At 43.2% G+C, this 26,927-nt stretch overlaps 2 protein-coding genes across 15 annotated transcripts in view; one reads left to right on the top strand and one right to left on the bottom strand.

Moving 5' to 3' along the window:
• Positions 1 to 6,232, bottom strand: part of shld2 (shieldin complex subunit 2) — a 132,366-nt gene extending 126,134 nt beyond the window's left edge. For 13 of the 14 annotated variants that reach the window (XR_015852451.1, XR_015852449.1, XR_015852446.1 and 10 more), the window contains exons 1-4: positions 6,110 to 6,232; positions 2,949 to 3,124; positions 1,416 to 1,558; positions 1,060 to 1,307 (exon numbers count right to left, since the gene is read on the bottom strand). Coding sequence is in view for 1 of the 14 variants with exons in the window: in XM_088351280.1 (XP_088207406.1) it covers positions 1,060 to 1,307; positions 1,416 to 1,557 (390 nt within the window). In the remaining 13 variants the exon portion in view is untranslated. The remainder of the gene's footprint in view (positions 1 to 1,059; positions 1,308 to 1,415; positions 1,559 to 2,948; positions 3,125 to 6,109) is intronic. The other variant, XR_015852450.1, reaches the window with a different exon arrangement.
• Positions 5,772 to 23,627, top strand: glud1a (glutamate dehydrogenase 1a). The gene is made up of 13 exons (XM_088351281.1): positions 5,772 to 6,715; positions 11,864 to 11,944; positions 12,019 to 12,074; positions 12,249 to 12,312; positions 13,123 to 13,217; positions 13,276 to 13,455; positions 16,751 to 16,888; positions 16,951 to 17,088; positions 18,584 to 18,664; positions 18,729 to 18,852; positions 20,941 to 21,032; positions 23,272 to 23,334; positions 23,396 to 23,627. Exons 1-13 carry the CDS (start codon positions 6,334 to 6,336, stop codon positions 23,513 to 23,515), a joined length of 1,614 nt encoding a protein of 537 aa, XP_088207407.1. The 5' UTR covers positions 5,772 to 6,333; the 3' UTR covers positions 23,516 to 23,627.
• The last annotated feature ends 3,300 nt before the right edge of the window (positions 23,628 to 26,927 follow it).

Here is a 26,927-nt window from a genome sequence, read left to right as displayed (position 1 = left end):
CAATGTGAGGTTTGAACAATTTTTCTCGACAATCTTAACGACCCGACTCATCATAAAGGGGAGCACTGTGATGAAAGAAGGACGCGATCAAACAAGAACTAAAAGCTTTGGCAGAAATAAAGAGCAAAGGCAGAATGTCACACTTCCACTTTACCCCCAGAAACCTTGTTAGAATATGATATGGTAGAAATTGAAAAATGTGTTTAATTGCTGTTAAAAGTGTTGATAAAAATTGTTCAAACCTCATATTGTTAGAATATGACATAATAAAATTGTGAATGTGTTTAATTGCTGTTAAAAGTGTCAATAAAATGGTTCAAACCAATAGTCTGTAGTGTGCAATAGTCTTTGATCTGTGCAGCCCTTTGAGACTATTTGTGATTTAGGGCGTCACAAATAAACATTACTTGACTTGACTATAACATTAAGTCAGTAAGAAATATTTTCCTAGAAAATTACAATGACATATCAATTGTGAGCTACTTTCAGAACCGGTTCGCAGGCTACTCAGGTGCTCTTATGGGGCTACCTGATGCCCACGGGCACGACATTGGTGACCCCTACAATGATTAATCACAAAGTTCAATTTTTGTTTACAGATAATCATAGAAGTGGGATGATATTTTGGTTTGATAACACTTATCAAATTAGGTCATTATGTTTCTGGAATTTCCATTCAATAGACAGGTTATGGACGGCACAGCAGTGCAGGGGTTAGCATGTGTGCGGCACAGTTCTGAGGTCAAGAAAACGAACCTCCTGTGTGGAGTTTGCATGTTCTCCCTATGCTTGCGTCGGTTTCCTCCGGGCACTCCGGTTTCCTCCCACATTCCAAAAACATGCATGTTAGGTTAATTGGCCAGTCCAAATTGTCCCTAGTTGTGAATGAGTGAGTGAGTGAGTTGTCTGTCTCTGTGTGCCCTGCGACTGGCTGGCAACCAATCCAGGGTGTCCCCTGCCCACTGCCCTAGGATAGCTGGGATGGGCTCCAGCACCCCCGCGACCCTACTGAGGATAAGTGGTGCAGATAATGGATAGATTGATGGATAGACAGGTTACCTGGATTTCCTTCAACTGACAGGGATGAACCACTGCTGCCAGGACCCCATAACGAGCATTGGCATCAGAACACCGGGCCAGAAGCGTCGCGGCGGGCCCAAACCGATCGGCGCCGGTGGCCCAATCCAAGCGGCGAGCTCTTTTGAAAGCGGGAGGCGCCAGAGGAGAGTGAGCCTCTGCTGCAGTGTCTTCCCGAAGCGGTACCAGAAGACTCTGTAAGGGCAGGGCCTTCTCAACCTCATCTCCGTCTGAGAAATAGAATTTAAGTGAGTAATTGGGAATAACAATCACTAAAGACAGCCTGATTTTGGACTATGCTAAAGTCAAAGGTTACCATTCAACACAAAAAACCTCACCAGCCGACGGGATTAGACGATTTTGGTGCCAGGTGAGCTTTAGTTTTCTCCACCGCGGGGGCCTCAACCTCTGTGAGCAGTCCTCCCTCGACGTGGGGTGTGGGGCCCCCAGGAAAACGTGGATTTTAGGACGCTCGTGCATGCTAATAGAGGGGTAAAAAAGATTGAATTATCTTTCGACTTGTGGAAAACAAGATCTAGAATAGAGTGGACTACAGGCATCCAGCCACCCCGGCTTACTAAGTTTTCACTTTACGCTGTGAGTTATGCTCTTTTGGCATTTACCCCACTAAACTACATCAAACACGCACTTTTTTGCATGCCCCAAAATTGTATTAAAATTCAAACTATGCAGTGTTTGTGTGTATGACTGTGAGTCCCTGTCTGCTATTGGTTGGCGTCATCAATGATGCTGGTCTTTTATTGTTTTTTTCATTATTAATCAATAGAGCCATTTACCGTTTAATGGAACTATTTGTAATCTTAAACTGTTAGCCAGTGACATCATAGACACTGTGATGTGTCAACCTCTTTAAAGTTGTATTACTCGCAACTTCATATTCATAAATCGAATGTTTTCACCTGAAGCGTTTGCCTAAATGTATTTAATCTTTTTGTAGCAAAAAAGTGCGTACCAGGTACATTAATGGGCTGTATAAGTGACACAATATGCCACACTGTCCATCTTCCAATCCAAACTTAAAACCCACCTTTTTAGACATTCTTATCCATCATAAACTGCTTTACGTGACCCCCTCTTCTTTCTGTACTTTGTTTTTATTGATATCACTGTTCAATATTCTGTGTACAGCAACCTCAGGTGCCCTGAAAGTAGAGTCTTGTTTATTTGTGACAACCTTAATCACAAGGAGTCTCAAAGGGCTGCACAGATCACAGATTATTGCATAGTACGGACTATTATTAGACCATCCCCTGATCTAAAACCTACATGAGGGCAAAGAAAAACTCAAAAACCTCAACATGAGGAAAATGAAGGAAACATTGAGAAGGGACTGCACGTCAAGTCAAGAAAGATAGGTTTGACACTGGTCTATAATTACATAAGCTTTCTGGATCAAGGTTGGGTCGTTTCAATGTAGGTTTGATAACAGCGGACTTAAAAGCCGCTGGAACTACACCTAAGGAGCGTGATATGTTTATAATATATAGAACTGAAGGTCCAAGGACCCCAAAAAGACCTTTAAGCGAACGCGGAAGCGGGTCGTACAGGCAAGTCGTCGGTTTGGCCGTATTTGCCACCTGTTTAAGATTATCAAGTGACAGATCACTCAAACGGGAAAAAATCCCTGGACAGCCACCATGTCGCACATCTATAGATTTCAAACCTTTAATAAGTGATGTATTAACAATGTCTTTAGAAATTTATTCCCGTATGCGTTGAATCTTCTTATTAATGAAGACTATAAAGTCATGAGCTGAATGGGTAAAACTATCTGGAATAATCTGTTGCCTCGTTAGTGATGCTACAGTGTCGAAAAGGATTTTGGGGTTATTCTTTTGTGCTGCAATCACCTTCGAAAAATAGGCTGCTTTTGCAGAGGCAAGGGCTGCTTTATACTTTAACAAGTTGTCACACCAGGTTTGACGGAAAACCTCAAGCTTGGTAAATCGCCATTTTCTTTCAGATTTCCTGCAGTCTTGTTTAAGCAATCTCGTAATCCAGGATGACCAGGCTGCAATGGATGTTGCTATAACAAATAATACACAAGATATTGTCAACATGAAATATAGGTCATTTATACGCTATAGAAGTGTGTTTTAAGCCTAGATTAAAACAGATCCAATGAGGTTGCAGATTGAATCTTAGGGGGAAGTGCATTCCACAACACCGGGCCCGAATGGAGAGCACTCTGGAAACTAAGCGCTTCGAGAAAAAATGTTTTATTTTAATCATTACTATAAATGGGCATCATTCTGAATTGATATTATTCCACCTATTTTTCTGTTTACATGGTGTTGACTCGAATTTACTTCCACGTATTTTAATAACATAATTCTAGTCGAATTATCACATACCTGTCAACCTGTACGTTTTTGCCTTACAAAGTATGTTTATTATGCATTTTAAGACGTGTACCACGTACGAGAAAATCTGTACGGAAAAACGCAAATTTGTCAATGATGGGTACCATCCGGTATACACCGACTATCACAAAACGGCAAATCAATCCAGTCAAACCAGTTCGCCGCGGTAGCCTCTACCTTGGTATCGTTTTTTTTTCTTCTGCAAACGAAGCGAGCAGTTTGATTTAGTGAAAGGAAATCCGTCTCTTTTTAGATAACCGGCTTTTTCGGCTCAACTCATTAAAAGAGAGCCGGCTCTCAAACGGCTCACTTGCTTTGATGCAATATTTTACGAATCATCATTATTGTTGTATAAAGAAGTTAAGAAAAAAAGGAAGTATAAAATTAGATAATGAAAAAAGACAGGTTTGTGGTTATCCCTTGAATCAGTATATTCTACCTATCTATCTATCTACCTTGGTCATATCCCTCAAGAGGGGTGACCGACAGCAAGACACACACATACAGTAACAAAGAAAATAAAAGGGAAATAGAAAAAAAAACATGGCCAACCCAATTGCCCAAACAAGTTAGGCACCTCGGCACCCAAGTCGGTCATGCTTTCGTCCCTCCAGATGAAATGGGACACCAGAAAGCGGCCATGTCACTCGGGTCAGGGTGACACAACACACTCTTTTGTTCAACAGCAGGGCTCGACAGCTTTCACTGGTTTACCCCTGCCGCATCATATGGGTGCCCAGCCCATCTTTAAGAACGTGTCCACAATCCCACTATCCTTTCACAACACCTCTCCACTCCTTTCTATCACCAACAAGAGCTCTAGCTTCCATTATATTTAGACCTCTTTCCTGCAGTGCACTCATAACACCATCCATTCCAATCAGAATCAATATATTACCAACAATAATTTAATGCAGAAAATGAATTCGTAATTTGAATAAGAAAATGTATTATTCTATTTAATTATATTTGCATGTACAGTGGGACCTCGCTACTTGGCGGTTCGACGTTCGCGGCTTCAGAGCTTTGCGGTCTGTAATGGTAAAAAAATTTTTAAAAAAAAAGAGTCGGCGGAGGTCACTCCCGGGCCGCGCGACGGAGCGAGTTCGACGGATGCGGCGTCACACGGCTCGAAGCGAGAAAAGGCGGGGAGCCCGCTCGTCCGACGACCCCACTAGCGCGGCGCAACGGCAGGCGGACTCGCTCTTTCTATCTTTCTTGGTCCTCTCTCCTTCTTTGTCTCTCCTTTTCTCTCTTCCGCCTTTTCACTCTTGTCTCTCATTTTCTCTATCCCTCTCTTTCCTACTCTCTCCCCACCTCTCTAACTCTCTTTTCCCCTTTTTTGCATTTTACTCTTTCTATCTGTCCTTCTCTATCTCTCTTCTACTCTCCTCTCTCTGTTCTTCTTAAGGCGGGCGACTTCGAGAGCAACCCTGGCCCCCAGTCCAAATGCCAGTGGTGCTTTCGAACCGTTCGCTGAGACCACACCCCAATCACCTGTACTACCTGCCCACGGGGCTTCCGTAAATCATGCACCGGCCTGTCCAAACGTACTAAGGACTTCAGAGGCTTCGTATGCTTGGGTCACCCCCCCTCAGGCCTGGCGGCACAGGACAGTCGCAGCCCCCTCTCCTTCGGAAAACTACGGAGCCTCCCACGAGCGGGTCTAGCGCTACTAAGAATTACCTTAGGCGCCTTGAGTGTCTCAACAACAACAACAACGACAGGCGGCCGTCCGCGCGTGGCGGGCGAAAGGCGGCGGACGTGTACGGGACCCCCGTAACTGTCGGTGTTGTGCGTATCGCGCCCGAAAGTACCCGCGCCGCGGGTTAGGGGCTCGCTCGCGGGAGCGACCGAACGACACCGCGATAACCGAGGTCTTACTGTATTTTTTCCTTCTCCAGTGAACGTCCAAGCGACTTCATTTTTGAACTTTTTTTTATAATAAACCTCATTCATGTGGAGCAAATCAGTATCTCACAACAAAATGTTAATGAACAATATATATGATACAACGAAACACATATACAATATAACATGTTAAACTACATCAATAAACACGTTTAAAAAACAATATGGTGTACGAGTTTTTTGTATTTTATAAGGGGGGGATTTTTTAAGAGTTATTGTTCTATCTTCTTTATTCATTATCCATTATAAGGGAAAATACGACAGTTTGTAAGGGCATGGCGTCCTGGAGGTTGACAGGTATGTATTATCAATTTCCATGACGAAAAAAAGAAGGATGAAAATTACGAATTTCATGATGTAAAGACGCCATAGTTGACTCATTGTATGTTTACATGGCGTCGACTCTAAATGTCTTTAACAAATAAGCCTCAGATTTTGATAATAGCGTCACTTTTGTCTAACTAACGATACACAAATAGAAGAATTTACCGTTTCGTTAAGCTATTTGGAACCTTTAATTGACACCCAGACACCGAACGGGAAAATAGACACGGAAGTTTTGCCGTTTTTACATCTTTTTGAAGAGCTCAAAGTAATGCTAAGCTAATGTTATGCTACTGATAAGCTAATGCTAAGCAGCTAACGAGGTCCAGATGTTCAGCACCAGGTGAAGTCACCGAACGGGACAAGAAACCCAAGAAGGAGCAGAAGTTAACCGTTTTGCCCTTTTATCTCACCTCTTTGTGGAGCTCAAGCTAATGCTAAGCTAAAGCTAGGCTAATGCTAAAGCTAGGTAATTAATAGGATCCAGATGATGTTGCCCAGGTGAAAAACAGGAAAAGGAAGCCAAAAAAGGGGCGGAGTTTCGCTGTTTATTACCCCGCCCCCTTCCCCCGATCGCGCTGCCACTTCCGCGTCAACTATTTCCAACTTTGTTCCAACTTCGAGACAAGTCCCCAAAATGTACCGGCGTTTGCTCACCCGGGGTGCGGGCGCCCTACACCGGCTGGCCGGTACCGACTCCCTGGTCCCCCCTGCTCCGCCGTACCGCAGCTACTCGCACGGCGCGGATCCCGACGGCGACGACCCCAACTTCTTCACCATGGTGGAGGGCTTCTTCGACCGCGGCGCCGCCATCGTGGAGGACAAGCTGGTGGAAGGGCTGAAGACGCGCGAGAGTGAGGACAACAAACACAAACGCGTCCGGGGCATTTTGAAGATCATCAAGCCGTGCAATCACGTCCTCAGCCTCAGCTTCCCCATCAAGCGCGACAGCGGCGAGTGGGAGGTGATCGAAGGCTACCGGGCGCAACACAGCCAGCACCGGACGCCCTGCAAGGGAGGTCAGATATTTTGCAAAAAAAAAAAAAGGGGGGGGGGGGAAGGTTCGGGACTCGTCTGACGGGCGGGCTCCACCCAGATCAGGCGACAGGAATGTGCGCTTGTGGGGTTGGGCGGCACCTGAGATGAATTGCGTTCGAAAAATCGAGCTCTGGATTTTGCACGCCGAGATCGTTTGCAGCAGGTTCCACGTTCATTTCCAGCAAACTGGATCTTACACAAAATGTATGCATGCAAATATTGTTTGGGCAGTTTAATAACCGCGGGGTACTTGTCCCACCAAAGATCCACATTCACGCTGGACTGGATGATGAGGTTTTTATTATTACAGTTTCTGCAAACGAATGAGTCACAACATTAGCTTTTCTGCTGGCTTTGATATCTTTGATCTCAGTAGCAGTTTCCTCTGAAAACTGCCCAACAAAGCACATCAAAGAGCTTTCTTTTCAATTTACATAAAATACATTTTAGAATATCACAATACATTTTTACATCCATTTTAACAAGATACTTTTAACAAGAGATCGTATAGTGGATTTTTATGTTTACAATGAATTCAACATATTTTTCTTTGGTCTGAATTTTAACCAACATCATCCTTTTTAATGTATACGAGAAAATAGAAATAAAAACAATAATGAGTATAAAAACGGGTACAATTTACCTGCAAATGAATGAGTCACAACATTAGCTTTTCTGCTGGCTTTGATCTCTTTGATCTCTACAAGGGGAATAAATATTTTAGTAAGACAGAAACAAAACGAAAATAAATCTAAACAGCTTGACAACATCAATCACATTACATTGCATGTTGAGAGATTTGTCAGCTGTGGTTATAATGTTTAAAATAAACTTATTTTGTGGAACACCAAAAGATGTGTCTTACCAGTAGCAGTTCCCTCTGAAAACTGCCAACAAACCCCGCCTCCTGGTCTCATGTCAGAAGCCAAAACCAAACCCCACCCCATACCAGCAGGTGGCACTGTTGAACTCATCCATGCAGGACACTTACCAAAAACTATACACTTATTTCAGCTGGAATTTCAATAAAACAAAAGTTATTATTACACCCGTTACATAATCACGGAACAAAGGCAACAAAAGGAGGTTGTAGTAAAGTGTGCTAACAAGCCTTTAAAAAGTCACAGCTTATTCAAAGACGTTTTAAAGACGAGGCTCACTTTGGAGAGCGATGATTTTTGCACTTAAGATGCGCAAAAAAAGAGAGAAAAAAAGATGCAGTTTAAAATATGTCCACTTGATGTCACCCGGGCCAGGCACCACTCGCAAATAAAATGTAGTACAGTGGAACCTGGGTTTTCGAACGCCTCTCAGTTCGAACAAATCTGTTCTCGACCCAAAATTTCGAGAAATTCTCGCTTCGCTTTTCGTTTAAAAAAAATCGGAGTTCGAACGCCGGTACGCTAGGGTGCGATGCTGAGCGGCGTATGGGTGTAGATTGCCCACACCCCTCGTGAACAGTTATGACGTGCGCGCGCACTTCTTTTCGCTTTCGCTTTAAATATCGGTGAACGGAGTGTTTTAGCCCCTAATTATGCCTCCGAAGAAGGTCGGTGCAAGCAGCAAAGTTGCTACAGGTGAAAAAAGAAGAGTAGTGCGCACAACTATTGCATTTAAGATAGAAATAATAGCAAAATATGAAGAAGGTGTGCGAGTTTCCGATCTTGCTATACATACAGCATGGCTTCTGCTGAGCACCACAAAGGTAAGAAATCCTATTCATAATTCTTTTCTTTATCCTTTAACTGCTCACCACTTGTTGTGGAGACCCGGGTGCTTAATGACGTGTAAACGACCTGATTTTTTTATTTTTACACGTTCATGTTAGCGTAATCTTTCGTACGGAAGATTACGCTAACGCGAACGTACGATTAGCCTGGGTTAGCTTCATGTTTACGTTCATGGTAAACATTCAGGGTGTTGGAACGGATTAAAACAATTTTACATTACTTTTAATGGGGAAAACGATTTTCGGTGATCGAACGAATCGGTTTTTGAACAGGGTTCTGGAACCGATTATGGTCGAAAACCGAGGTTCCACTGTACTATATTTCTTTCTTGCTCTTTATTTCTTTTTTCTCCCTTACACTTTCTCTGTCTACTTTTCATTCTTTCTTCCCCTCTTTCTTTTTTTCTCTATCTTCTTTTCCCTTCCAACCCTCTCTCTTCCTTTTTTTCTATTTCTCTCTCCATCTTGCAATTTCCTTCTTTTTACTTACTTTCTCACTCCTTTTCTTTCTCCTGCTTTCTCATGCGCACCTTTTTTGTCTCTTTATCACTCCTTTTTTCTTTTTGTCATTCTTTTGATTTTTCTCTCTCTTTTTCTTTCGTTTTCTTTCATCTGTGGTCTGTACAGCCCTTTGATACTCTTTGTGATTAAGGCCTTTACAAATAAAAATGACTTATGGTCTGATTGAGTCCAACAATAGACTAAAAATCGGGTTGTGTTTAAAATGCAACTGTCTTTATTGCCTTTGATACAAAAACTCTTGTTAAGAACGACGTTAGACGTGGCACACCAGGATAAACATGCAAAAAACTACTTTGAATGTTAGGATTAGCAGGCAAATATGTATATATCACAAAAACAAAGCAAACACTAATAAAACAGGGAGGATAGATAGATAATGTGCCAAAAACCCTTTGGAAATTTTGACAATTAACATAGATGTTTTATGGGCGTATAATACAAAATTTACCCTTCTACAATTGGGTATTGTTTAGCCCATTTACATACTTGTCGCGCTCCAGGGCTCCATGCGCTTACAAACTGTCGTATTTTCCCTTACAAAATACAAAATAACCTTACACCATGTTTATTTATGTAGTTTAACATACAATAGAATAGAAATTACCTTTATTGTCATTGTTACAACATGGGATATATTGTGACAACGAAATTGGATGTGGCACTCCAGGTCCACATTTTACAGTGAAGATATAAGGAAAACAAAGTGATAAAGGAACAAAGAAGATGTTTGTACTGTCCTTGTTGTATAGGCTTTGTTTTCCTCCGGAGGGGGGGTGTATGAGGGGGTGAGGGACAGACAGAGATGGGCGGATCCAACTCGATGTTTGATCTTACTGTACACACGGTCCAGTGTTTTTTCCCCTAATTGCTCAGTCCACGTATTGAATTGATTTGGGAAGTACAGTCCTTAAACATGCCCAATTAAAGTCGCCGCGACGATAAAAACTCCGTCGGGGTGTGCAAGCTGCTGTTTATTGATAGCAGCGGGCAGGAGATTTAGCGCTATGCTAACGTTAGCATCCGGTGGAACGTAAACAGCAAGCACAATGATGTTACAACATGTTATATTGTAGATGTGTTTCCGTATATCATATATATTGTTAATGAACATTTTGTTGTGAGACACTGAGTTGCTCGACATGAATGAGGTTTATTATAAAAAAAAGTTCAAAAATGAAGTCACTTGGACGTTCACTGCGGAAGGAAAAAATACATGCAAATAGAATTAAGTAGAATTTTCTTATTCAAATTATGAATTCATTTTCTGCATTCAATTATTGTTGGTAATATAAAGGGATCACCACAAACCTGTCTTTATTCATTTTCTCCTTTTATACTTCCTTTTTTTTCTTAACTTCATACATAATAATTCGTAATATAATGCATCAAAGCAAGTGAGCCGTTTAAGAGCCGGCTCTCTTTAATGAGTTGAGCCAAAAAAGCCGGTTCTCTAAAAAGAGATGGACTTCCTTTCACTACACAAATGATGCATGATGGGAAATCCCCAGGCGGCAGACGCATACGCACAGTTGCATCAAATCGCTCGCTTCGTTTGCAACGAAAAAAACGATACCGAGATAGAGGCTACCGCGGCGAACTCGTTTGACTCGATTGATTTGCCGTTTGGTGATAGTCGGTGTACACCGGATGGCACCCATCATTGACAAATTTGCGTTTTTCCGTACAGATTTTCTTGTACGTCCTTCACGTCTTAAAATGCATCATAAACGTATTTTGTACGGCAAAATCGTACAGGTTGACAGGTATGCATTTACTGTAGAGCAAATTCAACTCATTTCCATTCTGGAAATGGTTTATATTTATAAAAATGTAATCAGAAATTCGATGCTCTAAAATTAGGTGTTAATGCAAAGACGGCAGCGCGGCGGCGCAGTGGTTACCCCGTGTGCGGCACAGTTCTGAGGTCATGAGATCGAACCTCCTGTGTGGAGTTTGCATGTTCTCTCCGTGCTTGCGTGGGTTTCCTCCGGGCACTCCGGTTTCCCCCCACATTGGCCGGTCCAAATTGTCCCTAGAGAGAGTTGTCTGTCTCTGTGTGCCCTGGGATTGGCTGGCAACCAGTTCAGGGTGTCCTCTGCCCACTGCCCAAAGATGGCTGGGATGGGCTCCAGCACCCCCGCGACCCTACTGAGGATAAGCGGTGCAGATAATTGATAGATGGATAGATGCAAAAACACCAGCATAACCAGCTGTCAAACGTGTTCACAATTCTAGCTTTTGTAGTTCTGTAGGTCCTTGGGTGGGTGGGTGATTGGATCCCTTAGGGTCGTAGGAGCACCATTTCCTGATTGCTAATCTTTTTTAGCATAACTCCTAAAGGTTTTTTTTCTCCTTGGCCCACGTGTCCCCGCAAAATGGTGTGTCGGCTCCTCCCATGGTCGTGCCAAGGAAGCCCAACGTGGTGCTTCTCAAAATAAGGCCAAGCGTTTCTACGTCTTCAGGGCCTTGACCGGCATTTCCACACGGAGGCAGATTTAATTTCTTAAAGTATTTAACTAAGTGAACTCCAGCGAATTAGCCGAATTAGTGTCGCTCGACTCTCTGTCAAGCCCCCTCTCTCGATTCTCCCTCTCGAACTTCTGCCTTATTTTCCTCGACCCACGTCTCCTTCCGCAAGCTGGCGCACCGGCTCCTCCCATGGGCGCGCCAGAAACAACTTCTCAAACAATGCCTGCCTTCCTGCGTCAGAGCCCCGTTATCAAAATTCCCCAGCCAAAACATTTCGCATTTGGAACGGCGTGACCTGAAGCTCACTCAGTGAAAATCTTCATTGCACTCGATAAATGTAACTTGTATTTAATGTTATAAAATCCTTCATTGGTCATAGTTACAATCATACATGTGCTTTACCTTTCAGGAATCCGTTACAGCATGGACGTTTCCATGGACGAGGTCAAAGCCTTAGCGTCGCTGATGACCTACAAGTGCGCTGTGGTCGGTCAGTGGCCACGCCCACAACGGACCTCCCCGGCCCCTTAGAGCCCTCACTGATTTCCGACCTGTGTCTTGCAGATGTTCCTTTCGGCGGTGCAAAAGCGGGCGTCAAGATCAATCCCAAGAAATATTCCGTAAGTCTGTCCTCACCTCCTCCGTCTTTCCTTTCCTGGTTCTTCTGTTCCTTGCTTTCTGGACTGGTGGTCCTCCCAGCGAGCTTCCTTCCTGCACTTGAATGAGTGAGCGCGTACAGGTATCACGTTGTCGGCATCTCACGAAACCCACGTCATGGAATCGTGTCTTTTCAGGACAACGAGTTGGAGAAGATCACCAGGAGGTTCACCGTGGAGCTCGCCAAGAAAGGGTTCATCGGTGAGTCCTAACTGCAAAGCACATAAAACTCAATGACAACAAGCAAGACTTTTTGGGGCATTTTTTTATTTCTGTTGACAATATCTGTGTATTTGTGTATGATTTGCCCTCATGTAGGTTTTAGATCAGGGGATGGTGTCATAATAGTCTGTGGTTTGCAATAATCTGTGGTCTGTGCAGCCCTTTGAGACTGTTGGTGATTAAGGGCGTCACTAAAAACATGACTTGACTCTTGTTTCAATCAGGGAACTGTAAAAAAAACTTTTTTCCTAACCCTTTTCCAGCTAACCCCTTTACCCTATCCCAGTGCATCTCAATTTTTTTTTCTGTCATCCACAATCTACACCAGAAGTCGGCAACCTATGACATGCGTGCCAGTAGTGGCACACGAGCGCACGCTAAAAAAATAATGATTATATTTTAAAAATGCGCATTTTTACCGACGTAACTTCCTCTTTTTCCTTTTCTCTTCCTACCCTTCGCGCTTTCTTTTCTCTTTTCTCTCCTTCTGTCTTTCTATTCCTTTTTGGATTTCTTTCTTGTTTCTCACGCTCTGTCCCTCTCTCTCTTTCTTTGTCCCGCCCTCTCTCCTTTTCCCTCCCTCTTTCTCTTATTTCTTTCTCTCTCTTTTTCTTTCTCTTTAATCTACTGGCCCAGCCCCCGAGAGAATGTTTGTTCTAGCGTGTGGCCCCCGAGTTCAAATGAGTTTGACACCCCTGACCTAAGCCAACGTTTCCGATTTTCGCCTCTATCGTGGAAAAGGGTCCAATCCCCGGCAAGGTTTTTCACGGGTTTCCCGGTCTCACTCAGGTCCCGGCATCGACGTTCCGGCTCCGGACATGAGCACGGGCGAGCGGGAGATGTCTTGGATCGCCGACACGTTCGCCACCACCATGGGTTACAACGTGAGTGAAGAGGCGAAAACGCGAACGGGGCTGGGTTATTGACGGCTCGGTGTCGCAGGATATCAACGCTCACGCCTGCGTGACGGGAAAACCCATCAGCCAGGGCGGCATCCACGGCCGCATCTCGGCCACCGGGAGAGGCGTCTTTCACGGCGTCGAGAACTTTGTCAACGAAGCGGCCTACATGAGCAAACTGGGGATGTGTCCCGGATTCAGTCACAAGACCTTTGTGGTTCAGGTAGAGACCGATTCGTGCTGGAATTCTTGAAAAATGCAGAAAAAAAACAAAGATTTCTGGGTGGATTTGATTGCAGTTGATAGCGGTGGCTTGACGTGGTTCTGTCTTATGAGACTCTCTCTTGCTCTCTCTTGCACTCTCTTGCTCTCTCTTGCTCTCTCTCGCTCTCATCTTTTTTTCTCTCTTGCAGTCTCACTCTCTCATCTTTCTTTCTCACTCTCGCTCTCTCTCGTCTTTTTTTCTCTCTTTTCTTTCTCTCTCGTCTTTGTCTCTCTTTCTCTTGTCTTTCTTTCTCTCTCTCTCGTCTTTGTCTCTCTCTCTCTCTCTCGTCTTTCTTCTGTCTCGCTCTTCCTCTCTCTCTCTCGACTTTGTCTCTCCCTCTCTCCCTCTCGTCTTTATTTCTCTCTCTCTCTCTCTCCCTCTCGTCTTTCTTTCTCTCTCGCTCTCTCTCTCTCGTCTTTCTTTCTCTCTCGCTCTCTCTCTCTCGTCTTTCTTTCTCTCTCTCTCTCGTCTTTGTCTCTCTCTCTCTCGTCTTTCTTCTGTCTCGCTCTTCCTCTCTCTCTCTCTCTCTCTCTCTCTCGACTTTGTCTCTCCCTCTCTCCCTCTCGTCTTTATTTCTCTCTCTCTCTCTCTCTCTCTCTCTCTCTCGTCTTTCTTTCTCTCTTCGCTCTCTCTCTCTCGTCTTTCTCTCGCCGCTCTCTCTCTTGTCTTTCTTTCTCTTGCCGCTCTCTCTCTCTCTCGTCTTTCTTTCTCTCTCATCTTTCTTTCTCTCTCCGCTCTTTCTCTCTCTCTCTCTCGTCTTTCTTTCTCTCTCCGCTCTCTCTCTGTCTCTCTCTCGTCTTTGTCTCTCTTTCTCTCATCTTTCTCTCTCTCTGCCTCTTGTCTTTCTTCTGTCTCACTCTCCCTCTTGTCTTTCTTTCTCTCTCGCTCTCACTCTTTATCTCTCTTTTCTCGCTCTCTCTCTCATCTTTCTCTCTTGCCTTTCTTTCTCTTTCTCCAGCTCTTTTTGTCTCTTTATCTTTCTCTTTTTCTTTCTCCCTCTGTCTGTCTGTGACTCTCAATCTTTCCCTCAATTTTCCCTCTTTTCTTTTATAACTCTGTTTTTCTTCTTATCCTCTCTTCTCTTTTCCTCACTCTGCAATAATCTGTGGTCTGTGCAGCCCTTTGAGACACCTTGTGATTAAGGGCCTCGCAAATAAACATTGCTTGACTTGACTTGACCTATTCTAGGGAGGAAACCCCAGCAAACGTCATAAAAACGAGTTAATGCTTTAAAGCATTGAGTTAAAGCTGTAACTTTGACAGCAGCTAAAGCTATGAAGCAGCTCAAAATTCTGAGTTAAAGCTTTAACTTTGACAGCAGTTAAAGCTTTAAAGCAAGTCTTATTTCCGAGTGGAGGCTTTAACTTTGACTGCAGTTCAAGCTATGAAGCAGCTCAGATTTCTGAGTTAAAGCTTTAACTCTGACAGCAGTTAAAGGGTTTAAAGCAAGTCTCATTTCCGAGTTGAGGCTTGAACTTGGACAACAGTTAAAGCTTTAAAGTAGCCAAGCAGTGCAATCTTTAAAGCAGCTTTAACTTCCGAGTTAAAGCGTCGAAGAAGCTCTAACTGCTCAATTAAAGCTTTAACTTTGAGAGTTAAAGCTTTAAAGCAGCTGACCAGTTGAACCGTCAAAACCGCTTTGACTTCTGAGTTAGTTACCTTCTGCAGAATAAGAATTTCAACTTTTACCCTCGCTTTTGAACAACAGGTGCAGCGTTTCTGTGGATATATCTTCCACCGCTGGGGGCGCTCTAACACATTAGAATAAAAACGGAGTGACCATGTTGTTTGGACTATAAATCACTACTTTTTTCCTAGGTCTTGAATCTTGCAGGTCATGCAAGGCTGCAGATATTTTTGTCAATTCCTACTCTCTTTCTTTCTTTATTTATTTTTTTCTTTCTCTCTCTTTCTCTTTCTCTTTCTCTTTTTTTCTCTTTCTCTCTTTTTCTCTTTCTCTCTTTTTCTCTTTCTCTCTTTCTCTCTTTCTCTCTCTCTTTCTTTCTTTCTTCTCTTTTTTTTCTTTCTTTCTCTCTTTCTTTTTTTCTTTCTCTCTATCTATCTATCTATCTATCTATATATATATATATATATATATATATATATATATATGCTTTAACTAGTTACTATTCAAAAGAAGACATGATAAATAAGCGCCAAGACAAACACACTACTTTTCTTATATTATATATAATATATTTTGGAATTGTCACTACATTGTGGAGGCCACACGTCGAAGTTGGTGATGACATAACCCTATTTTCTCTTAGACTTGTATTTTTATTCCAGTTGCCTTTTTAAATAGGCACTGTTGAGAAATAAATGGTTCAAGAGTATGGACGTACGTTTACTAGTACATGCAAATATCCAGTTTTTCTATATACCGTGAATTCCGGACTATAGAGCGCACCTGATTATAAGCCGCACCCACCACATTTTAAGAGGAAAACCGATTTTGTACATACACAAGCCGCACCTGTATAAGCCGCATGCGCCCACATTTAAACATGCAATACAAACACACAATTAACCCAAACCCGACTTCAAGTCCCGCGATTGAAACTAAATGTCCTTCGTTAAAGTCCACAGTCCAAAAATCACAGCCGGCAAAATGAACGGAAAATGATACCGGTACTTAAGGTTTGATGCAGACCTGCAGAGTCCGGGTCCCGTTGAAAGTAATCCAAGGAAAAAAAGTGTGTATTTCCAAAGGTAAGGGTGGGAAAAATATATCAGATGAACACATTTACTCACGCAACTCCTTGTTCTTTAACCAACTTTTTATCCCCTCTTCTTTCCTTGTTTGTCCCTCACCTTTAACGGTCCCCACTTCAACTCGGCACCCCGCGTTTGTTCCTTTTTCATTCACCCGTGCGAAACATATCAGAATGAGTGTCTAAAATAAACACAAATTAATACATTACAAAAATATAAAGTTGCAAATACATATTATAAATGGGTTACACATGTTTACAAAGAAAGACGGTACACCGAGAGAGTTTTCAAAGCTTTAATAATAATAATATAGCTTTGACAGGGCAGTTAATGGTAGCAACACTCGAGCGCCGCTAGCGGCCGTTAGAAAAATGACATAAATTGGCCGCATCACTGAATAAGCCGCGGGGTTGAAAGTTAGGGAAAAAAGTAGCGCCTTATATTCCGGAATTTACGGTAGCTACCTGCGACTTATACTCCAGTGCGACTTTTGCCGTTGTTGATTCGGGGGCACTGCTAACCCAAAATCTTATTTCAGGGTTTCGGCAACGTGGGCCTCCACTCCATGCGCTACCTCCATCGCTACGGCGCCAAGTGTGTCGGCGTGGGTGAGATCGACGGGAGCATCTGGAACCCGGACGGCATCGACCCCAAAGAGCTGGAGGACTATAAACTGGTGGGTACCCCCTCGCCGATGTCTCGTAGAAGGCGGGACTAAGCTTGTGTTTCTTCCTTCAGGCCAACGGGACCATCGTGGGCTTCCCCAATTCGACCCCTTACGAAGGAAGCATCCTGGAGGCGGACTGCGACATCCTCATCCCCGCCGCCGGCGAGAAGCAGCTTACCAAGAAAAACGCGGGGAAAGTCAAGGCCAAGGTCGAGTATTATCGTGAAGCAGCCCGAGGAATATGCCCCAAAATATGTAAAACAAGATGCAGAGAAGTCTTGGCGTGAGAGGGAGAGCTCGTTTAATTATCTTAATTATCGGCGTACAAAACAGAGGTCTCTTCCGTCTTCAGAGACGATTGGCTTTTTACATCCTAATACAAAATCCCGAATTACTTTCGCCTGTCCCCCTCGCGATGTCGCACGTGTTCCTCAAAATGCACGCTACCGGACAGAATGTTTTGTCCTCTTTCGATTTTCCCAATTACCGTATTTTCCGCACTATAAGGCGCACCTAAAAGCCTTTATTTTTTTCAAAAACTGACCATGCGCCTTATAATACAGTGCGCCTTATATATGGATCAATATTAAGTTTTCCAACTAACTTGCAGCCGCCGACTCGATTTTCCCCCGAACGCCAAGTAGTACGTGGTGTATGCTGGGATTTATTTACCGGCGTTTCATTGGCTAACCAATGTGTCAATCATCATTTGAATCGATCGCTAAAGTTATTCAGAGGTCAAGGGGCGGATCCTTTTTATCATTTACAGGCTGGCATAGGCTTAAACGGCAAAACAAAGCCTGCAATTGGCCGAAAAAGATGAATGTGTATAGCATGTGGCTGACGGCATAGAGAAAGCATTTTTTTCTATTCTGTATTTGTAAATATTGTATTATCCTGGATTTACTACCCTCATGGATATAAGAGGACATTGGCTGCACATTATTATGAACACAACGACTTCGGTGAGCTACTCCGGGTTTTATATTGTCCCTGTATCTTGTTTCAGACTGAACTCGATGTTTCTGTGATAAGCGGTGCAGATAATGGATGGAATGGAGTGTCTATTTTTAAATTCAACTCAATTCCAAGTGTTCATTGTCATATGCACAGTAAAGTTGCGAGCGAAAAAGAAAATAGAAACTAAGGAATGTGTGGCACTTCTTGAATCCCAAGACTTTAACCTTCCGAATGATGGAACGATGCATTTGAGTGACATCGTACAGACACTGTTTCTGTACATGTCTGAGACAGGTATTTGCTTCTTTGCAAGCTTTGGGAATGTTAAGGGCGTAATCAGTTGGACTGAACTATCTGACTGTTTTGTCCACGTTCCCATTGTAGCGCCTTATAATCCGGTGCGTCTTATGTATGTCAACTATAGGACCAAAAACGATTTTTTCGGGGTGCGCCCTATAACCCGGTGCGCCTTATAGTGCGGAAAATACGGTACCCAATTTCCAAGAACTGTTTGGGTCGGCTTGACCGCATGTTTCCCACCAAGAAGAACTTGGTTATTCCTTGGCAGCCCAAGGCGATTATTAATAACATTCGCTGACATTAACACTCGGGAGAAACAAGCCGGGAATTTCCCGTTTTAAACGAATGCGTTCCCCTTATGTCAGCTCGCCTCCAATAATCCACAACAATATCGCCCGTTTTTTGTTTCTGCCCGCCGCGTTCCTGACAGAGACATGTTTGCAGATTATCGCCGAGGGCGCCAACGGTCCGACCACACCCGAGGCCGACCGCATCTTCCTGGAGAGAAACATCCTCGTCATCCCGGTGAGACTTCGCCCTTTCGTCCGATCGCCACACTAGGCCTCGATGCTTACCCGGACCTGTGTAGGACATGTACCTGAACGCGGGTGGCGTGACCGTGTCTTACTTCGAATGGCTGAAGAACCTCAACCACGTCAGTTATGGCCGCCTGACCTTCAAGTATGAACGGGACTCCAACTACCACCTGCTAAGTGAGTCTTTCGTTTTGTCGAGTTGCTTTTGACTTCCACAGTTTCAAAATGTGCTTGCTGTGAAATCGAGGGATTTCGTTTAATGCAGGGGTGTCAAAGTCATTTTAACTCGGGGGGCCACACGATAGAACAAACATTCTATCGGGGGCCGGACGAGTAGATTAAAGGGAAAGAAAAAGAGAGATAAAGAAATCAGAGAAAGAGGGAGGGAAAAGGAGAGAGGGCGGGACAAAGAGAGAGAGGGAGAGAGTGTGAGAAACAAAAGAGATAAAAAGCGAAGTCGTGAGAGAGGGGGAAAGAAAGGAAGAGGAAGAAAGAAATCCAAAGAGAAATAGAGAGAAAGAGAAAGGAGACAAAAGGAAAAAAGGGAGAGAGAGAGAGAGAGAGAGAGAGACAAATAGAGAGACAAAGAGACAAAGATGAGAGAGAGAGAGAGACAAAGATGAGAGAGAGAGAGAGACAAAGATGAGAGAGAGAGAGAGAGAGAGAGAGACAAAGATGAGAGAGAGAGAGAGAAAAGAAATACAAGTACAGTGTCTTTGTTCGAGGCACCTGGCTTTGGCAACATCAAGTGGACATATTTCAACCTGCAGCTTGTTTTTCTCTTGCGCTTCTCTGAGTGTTGTCTCGCGGGCCGGATCGAATCCCTTAGCGGGCCTGATCTGGCCCGCGGGCCGCCTCTTTGACACCTGTGGTTTAATGGATCATTGGCAAAAATCACCCAATTGGGTTGCTATTCATCTTGACATTAAAACCTATTTAAATTTGGTTATTGCTTTATTGACTTTAAGCAAAGGACATTATTTATCTTGAAAATGTATAAAGGTTAAAAAAAATACTTTAAATCTGGGTTGTGTTTATAAAGTTAAAGATTTTCTCTTCTAAGTATGTAATCATGAGGCCCAACTAAGTTTAAAGAGTCCATCCATCCGTAATCTGCACCGCTTATCCTCAGTAGGGTCACGGGGCTGCTGGAGCCCATCCCATCCCAAGGATACAAGCTTATTTATACCTAGGGACAATTTAAACTGGCCACTTAGCCCAACATGCATGGAAACCAGAGTGCCCGCACACATGGGGAGAACATGCAAACTCCATACAGAACGGCCGGTAGCGCCTATTTGGTTTTATCTTACTTGAGGCAAAGCTGTTTGGGGCAGAGCACATTATGCAGGAGGAATTGGTGAGTGCTAGAGAGTGACATCATGGTCATTCCCGCCTTTTTAATTTTTTGTTAGTGTAGCATTAAAAGTAAAAAAAGTCCAGCTTCAAGTAGAGTCCAAACCCTAATCTAAAAAAGGGAGATCAAAGAACAGTTTTCTCGAACGTGTCTAAGAAATGCACATATTACATGTGCAACAGGTCGCAATGATAACTCAAGCCAGGAGATGGCAGCAGCGAGTAAAACAGTTCCAAATTCTTTAGAGCTTCTTCTAAAATTTCAATATTGTTGTAACTATAGCAAATAATGGAAAAAACAATTTAAAAGGCCAGTAAAAAAATTGCAAGACCACCAGAATTTGTCAAACCCTGAATGACAGGACTCAGCGACGTGAGTGGCAAGAGAAGGAAACTGTAGAAATAAAGTTGAAGATACCTGAATCGTGGAACAAAGCGGTGTTTGCTTGCATGACGAGCTGTAGAAAAGCAATACACACTGAAGCTTTATTTACACTGAGCAGCTACTAAAAGCGGCTAGTGCGAGCCATTACCTGCTAAAATTGGCTAACATGAGTGGCTAGAGAAGGAAAACGTAGAAAAACGGTGGAAGGTGCTTGAATTAAGACTCTGTGACATTCGCTTGCATAAGCTGCGGAGTGACACTGAAAGAAGAAAGCAGGAGTAACTCACAATCCCAATAGCAGCGAGCCAAATGGCTAGCATGAGTGGCTAGAAAAGGAAACAGTGCGGGAAAAGAGTCGAAGTTGACATATAAGAGATATAAAATGTACTATATACAAACATAGTAGACAGAAGTACAGTACACACAATAATTGGAATCAAAATATCTTGAAACGGGCGCCAAACTTAACAAGTAATAACCGGCAACGACATCGCCCGGATCTATTATCTCTTTTTGTCCTTTAGTGTCCGTTCAGGAGAGTCTGGAGCGCAAGTTTGGCAAGCACGGCGGCGCCATTCCCATCGTTCCCACCTCTGAATTCCAGGCTCGGATTTCCGTGAGTAGCGTCCGCCGCTAATACGAGTGGGATTTGACATGAATCTGTTCTGAGTGCGAGAGTGGGGGTTAGAAACCATTATCTCCAAACCTCTTGTGTCCCAGATGAAAATGACAAAATAGTATATAGTAAGCACTGCTTATTTGTAATATATGTGCACATTATTAAACAAAATTGTTAATAAATATCCAGGTAAATGAAGAATGGAATTTTATCTCACTTTGGTGGGTCCGTTAGAGTTAGTGGGTGGATGCAGAAGGGGAGGAGACCACTATAAACTGATTTAATACCACCAATTGTGAAGATTGTCATGCCCTTTTCATGCTTTTATGGCCTCCTTGTTTTTAACAATAGCCCAAATTGTCGATCAGTTACGGCCATGCAACTGGAGAAGTGATACATGTGCCCTCTTTCGGGTTTTCTGATAACCATGGAAACAAAGCTTGGGATTATCATGTTTTCTTCCCATTTAGCTTCTCTGAAGCTCTTGGACTGATGACTAATAAATACAATACGAATAATACAGTAACATCTCGCGCTAAGTCACAAAGTAGGCGAGAATCTGAACTGCATAATGAAAAAAAGTATTGGTGGGAAGTAGTTCAGCCAGTAGCATATTGGCCTCTTCACCAAACTTTCACACAAACTAAGAGCAGACCAGAATTCATACGATGTTGACCAAAAGCAATAACTACATCTGCGCATTCAAAAAATAGGTTGTGGGGTAATCCATCCATCTGGCCATTATCTGCACCGCTTATCCGCAGTAGGGTCGCGGGGGTGCTGGAGCCCATCCCAGCCATCCTCGGGCAGTGGGCAAGGGACACCCTCAACTGCTCATTCACACCTAGGGACAATCTGGACCGGCCAAAAAAATTTCAGTCAACCACTTGTGGTTGATAATTGTTTGGGATATAAACTTGCACATCTATGGCTTATCCCGGCATCTACTAGTCGGGGGCCGGACTAGTAGATTAAAGAGAACTAGTAGTAGATTAAAGAGAAATAAAAAGAGTGATAAAGAAATCCAAAGAGAAATGGAAAAGCGCAAAGGGTAGGAAGAGAGAAAGAGGAAAGGGAGAAAAGGAAAAAAGAAAATTAGAGCAAAATAAGTTAAAAAGACAGAGAGAGAGAAAGAGACAAAGAGCAACAAAGGAAGAGAAAAAGAGACGCGGAGAGTGAAAGAGACAGAGAGTGGGAGGAAAAGGGTGGAAAAGAGAGAGAGAGAGAGAGAGAAATAAAGACTAGAGAGAGAGTAGGAGAAAAGGGGTGAGAGAGAGAGAGAGAGAGAGAGAGAGAGAGAGAGAGAGAGAGAGAGAGAGAGAGAGAGAGAGAGAGAGAGAGAGAGAGAGAGAGAGAGAGAGAGAGAGAGAGAGAGAGAGAGAGAGAGAGAGAGAGAGAGAGAGAGAGAGAGAGAGAGAGAGAGAGAGAGAGTAGTAGAAAAGGGGTGGAAGAGAGAGAGAGAGAGAGTAGTAGAAAAGGGGTGGAAGAGAGAGAGAGAGAGAGTAGTAGAAAAGGGGTGGAAGAGAGAGAGAGAGAGAGAGTAGTAGAAAAGGGGTGGAAGAGAGAGAGAGAGAGAGTAGTAGAAAAGGGGTGGAAGAGAGAGAGAGAGAGAGTAGTAGAAAAGGGGTGGAAGAGAGAGAGAGAGAGAGTAGTAGAAAAGGGGTGGAAGAGAGAGAGAGAGAGAGTAGTAGAAAAGGGGTGGAAGAGAGAGAGAGAGAGAGTAGTAGAAAAGGGGTGGAAGAGAGAGAGAGTGTAGTAGAAAAGGGGTGGAAGAGAGAGAGATAGAAAGAAAGACGAGAGGGAGAGAAAGACGAGAGGGAGAGAAAGACGAGAGGGAGAGAAAGACGAGAGGGAGAGAGAGAGACAAAGACGAGAGAGAGACGTAGACAGAGAGTAGGAGAAAAGGGGTGGGAGAGAGAGAGAGATAAATACAAGTACAGTGTCTTTATTCGAGGCACCTTTCTTTGGCAACATCAAGTGGACATATTTCAACCTGCAGCTTGTTTTTCTCATGCGCTTCTCTGAGTGTTGTCTCGCGGGCCGGATTCAATCCCTTAGCGGGCCTGATCTGGCCCGCGGGCCGCCTGTTTTGACACCCGCGCACTAGCACATTTACACCAGCGTAGACGACCGTCTGGACCCGCGATTAGCGATAGCTACCGTTAGCAAAACATCCCTCGGGAATCCAAACCTTCGTCTCGACTCCGCCCCCGGTGACGCCTTCGCTCTCCCGCAGGGGGCGTCGGAGAAAGACATCGTCCACTCGGGTCTGGCCTTCACCATGGAGCGCTCGGCCAGGGTAAGCTCTTCCTCCTCTTCGCGTCGCCTACCCTTTTCTCAGCTTTACCGTCTCCCTTCAGCAAATCATGCGCACGGCGAGCAGTTTCCAGCTGGGTTTGGACCTTCGCACCGCCGCCTACGTCAACGCCATCGAGAAGGTCTTCCAAGTCTACGCCGAGGCCGGACTCATCTTCACATAGACCGCAAAAAGGGAACGGGTCAAAAATTTTTGGGGTGTCCAAAGTGGGGGACCTCAAGCCTTCCATGTAAATACTTTTCCCCACTTTTCAACATTAAAAACAAACAAAAGCACGTCACGTGTGTTGGCTCCTACTTGGACGGGGGTGTCAAACTCATTTGAACTCGGGGGCCACACCATAGAACAAACGTTCTGTCGGGGGCTGGACTAGTAGGTTAAAAGGAAAAAAAAGAGAGATAAAGAAATAAGAGAAAGAGGGAGGGAAAAGGAGAGAGGGCAGGATAAAGAAAGAAAAAAAGGGAGAGAGGGAGAGAGCGTTAGAAAGAGAGATAGAGAAAAGAAAGGGAGAGGAAGAAAGAAATCCAAAGAGAAATAGAAAGACAGAAGGAGAGAAAAGAGAAAAGAAAGCGCAAAGGGTAGGAAGAGAGAAAGAGAAAAGAGAAAAGGAAAAAAGGAAGTTGGAGCAAAAGAAGGTAAAAAGACTCAGAGAAAGAGACAAAGAGCAACAAAGGAAGAGAAAAAGAGACACGGAGAGTGAAAGAGACAGAGAGAGAGTGGGAGAAAAGGGGTGGAAAAGAGAGAGAGAGAGAGGGTAGGAGAAAAGGGGTGGAAGAGAGCAAGAGAGAGAACAAGAGCGAGAAAGACAAGAGAAAGAGAGAGAAGACGAGAGAGAGAGAGAGACCGAGAGTAGGAGAAAAGGGGTGGAAGAGAGAAAGAAATCAGAGAAAGAGTGAAAGAAAGAGGGTGGGACGGAGAGAGAAAAAAGAGATGATGTGAGAAACAAGAGATAAAAGGAGAAATAGTGAGAGAAAAAGAAATCCAAAGAGAAATGGAGAGAGAAATTGAGAGGTGAGAAAGAGAGAAGGGGAAAGCAAGAGAGACGGAGTGAAAGAGAGAAAAGAGGGAGAAAAGGAAGAGAGCAAAAGAAGGAAAAAAGAGAAACAAAGAAAGAGAAAAAGAGAGACATAGAGTGAAAGAGAGATAGAGAGTGAGAGAAAGAGTGAAAGAAAGAGAGGGTGGGACAAAGAGAGAAAGGGAAAAAGAGGGAGAGAAAAAAGAGATGATGTGAGAAACAAGAGATAAAAGGAGAAATATTGAGAGAAAAAGAAAGAAATCCAAAGAGAAATGGAGAGAGAAATTGAGAGGAGAGAGAGAGAAAGGGAAAGCAAGAGAGACGGAGTGAAAGAGAGAAAAGAGAGAAAAGGAAGAGGGCAAAAGAAAGAAAAAAGACAGAGCGCGAAAGAGACGAACAAAGAGAAAAAGAGAGACACAGAGTGAAAGAGAGATAGAGAGTGAGAGAAAGAGGGAGGAAGAGAGAGAGAGAAAGAAAGAAATACAAGTACAGTCTTTGTGAGAGCCACCTGGCTTTGGCAACATCAAGTTGACATATTTATTAATTGATTCACGATTAATGCAGGTTACCAAATCAATATAGTTATCATTTGAATAGAAAATATTAGTTTCGTCTGCAAATATTACTAATTTTAATAGTTTTGAAACATTTAAAATATAATTCATATGTAAATTAAATCACTTTGGGCCCAGGATAGAACCCTGTGGTACTCCACAACAACAACTCCAACAACTTGCGGGCAATAAACCGATTGGAGATAGAATATTGTATTTCTGAGGTGTTGTAAATAGTCTTTTTTTTTTTCCTTCCACGTGTTTGTCTCCAAGAAGCGAGAAAGTAGGATATCAAAATAAAAGCTGGGTAATGAGCGGATTCTTCAAAAGTTTTATTTACAGACCATTCTGGGCAGAAATGAGCCAAAAGCAATGGCTGTAGAAAACACAATTGGTTAACCATTTTTCTTATATTGAAAGGGCAATCCAGAAGCAAAAATCCAAAGGTAAAACTTGAAGATAGTGGAAATTTCTCTAATTACACTTTACAGTAATCCCTCGGTTATCGCGGTTAATGGGGACCGAGACTACCCGCGAAAACTGAAAATCAGCAAAGTAGCGGCGCCCCTTCAAAAATGCTTAAAAAAACCTATACAGGTATACAGTATACCCACCCTGTATACAGTACACCATATAGAATATGGGTAGAGAGAGAGTGAAGTTCATGTTATAACAAAACAAAAAAAAACTTTAAAATATTTAATAATAAATAAAGTCAAACTTGAGATGAAATGTGACAAGAGAATATACTTGGTTGAGCGCCACATAAGAAGGGGGTGAGGTGGGAGGAGTTAAAGGAGGGAGAGAGCGAAGCGGTAACTCACCATGACTAAGCGTTGTGTCAGGGCCTCCCCCTCCCCTTCACAATAAGAGTGTCCACACCGTGTCCTCAGTTGACATAAGCTCGCGCTCAATGGCGTCAAGTCAATAAATGCTTTCATTGAGAAGGTTCCACTATATATGGATGGATACAAATGTTGTGAAATTGAAAAATTAAAATTCTATTGTTCATATTTAGACAAAATAATGATTTTATAACTAGAACTTTAACATTTAATTCAGACATGATCTTATGTGCCTTGTGTTTTGTAGCCAAATCATGGCCTTGATTGTGATCAAATTGAAACCTGTCGATGAAGATCTCCCAAAGTGCTTTACAATGTGCTTCACACTTCTCCCTTTTTTACACTAACTAACTGATAGCAGCGTTAGCCATGCAAGTCAACTATCTGCTATTGGGGGCATTAGGGATTCAGTGTCTTGCCCAAGGACACTTCGACACAGAACACAGGGAATCGAACCTGTAACCTCTTGATCCTAAGACGAGCGCCCTACCTCCTGAGCTAATGCCACCCTAGTGGACATCCACCTTTTTATTCTTGAGGTTTCGGTTTTTCAACCGTCATTCCAGTATGAAAGTGATCGCCAGCCTTTTTAGTTGTTGCATGTCATTTACGCCCAGAATATTCTGTAATAAAAACTCGGAAATAACACTTCATCTCTCCAGCCTTTTTTTTGACCTTCCTTCTGGAGGAAGAATTCTACAAAGATGCATAAACCTGTGGCCTTTTTTTTCCCAGCAAGAATTTGAAACATTCTTCCCTGTACTACAAGTCCCACAGTGCTTTGCGGCATGAAAAGAGCCCGGATAAGAGAAACGACGTGAGCACAAGCAATCTGATTACTCGCGAGTCAGGAGTAAATGAAAGGACCAACACTAACAATAAAATCGGAAAACTGTCGGATTTAGACCTTAGTCACAGTATTTTACGACTTTATATGGATTTACACAATTGTAATAGAGTAAAACCGTTTGACGAGTTTCGGTCGTGGAATTTTGGCGACCCCTAGTGGCTTAATCTAGACCCTACTCATCACTACGACAGCTGACATTGATGACAAAAAATACATTAAAAACATAATAAACAGCATTTACGAAGTAGTTACTTCCTAGTGTTTTTGTAAATTCTGTTTTAAAAGGTAAAACTTCACCCTACACTCGTCAT

Source organism: Urocampus carinirostris, chromosome 13, assembly GCF_059441175.1.
Source record: "Urocampus carinirostris isolate Australia breed hairy pipefish chromosome 13, RoL_Ucar_1.0, whole genome shotgun sequence".
Classification (NCBI taxonomy): Eukaryota; Metazoa; Chordata; class Actinopteri; order Syngnathiformes; family Syngnathidae; genus Urocampus; species Urocampus carinirostris.
The sequence above is the reverse complement of the archived record's forward strand: the minus strand, read 5'-3'. Positions and strand labels throughout refer to the sequence as shown.

Coding starts and splice junctions, on each gene's coding strand:
- glud1a (XM_088351281.1), top strand. CDS start 6,334: ATGTACCGGCGTTTGCTCACCCGGGGTGCGGGCGCCCTACACCGGCTG. Junction 11,945..12,018: donor CTACAAGTGCGCTGTGGTCG/GTCAGTGGCCAC, acceptor TGTGTCTTGCAG/ATGTTCCTTTCGGCGGTGCA. Junction 23,335..23,395: donor CCATGGAGCGCTCGGCCAGG/GTAAGCTCTTCC, acceptor GTCTCCCTTCAG/CAAATCATGCGCACGGCGAG.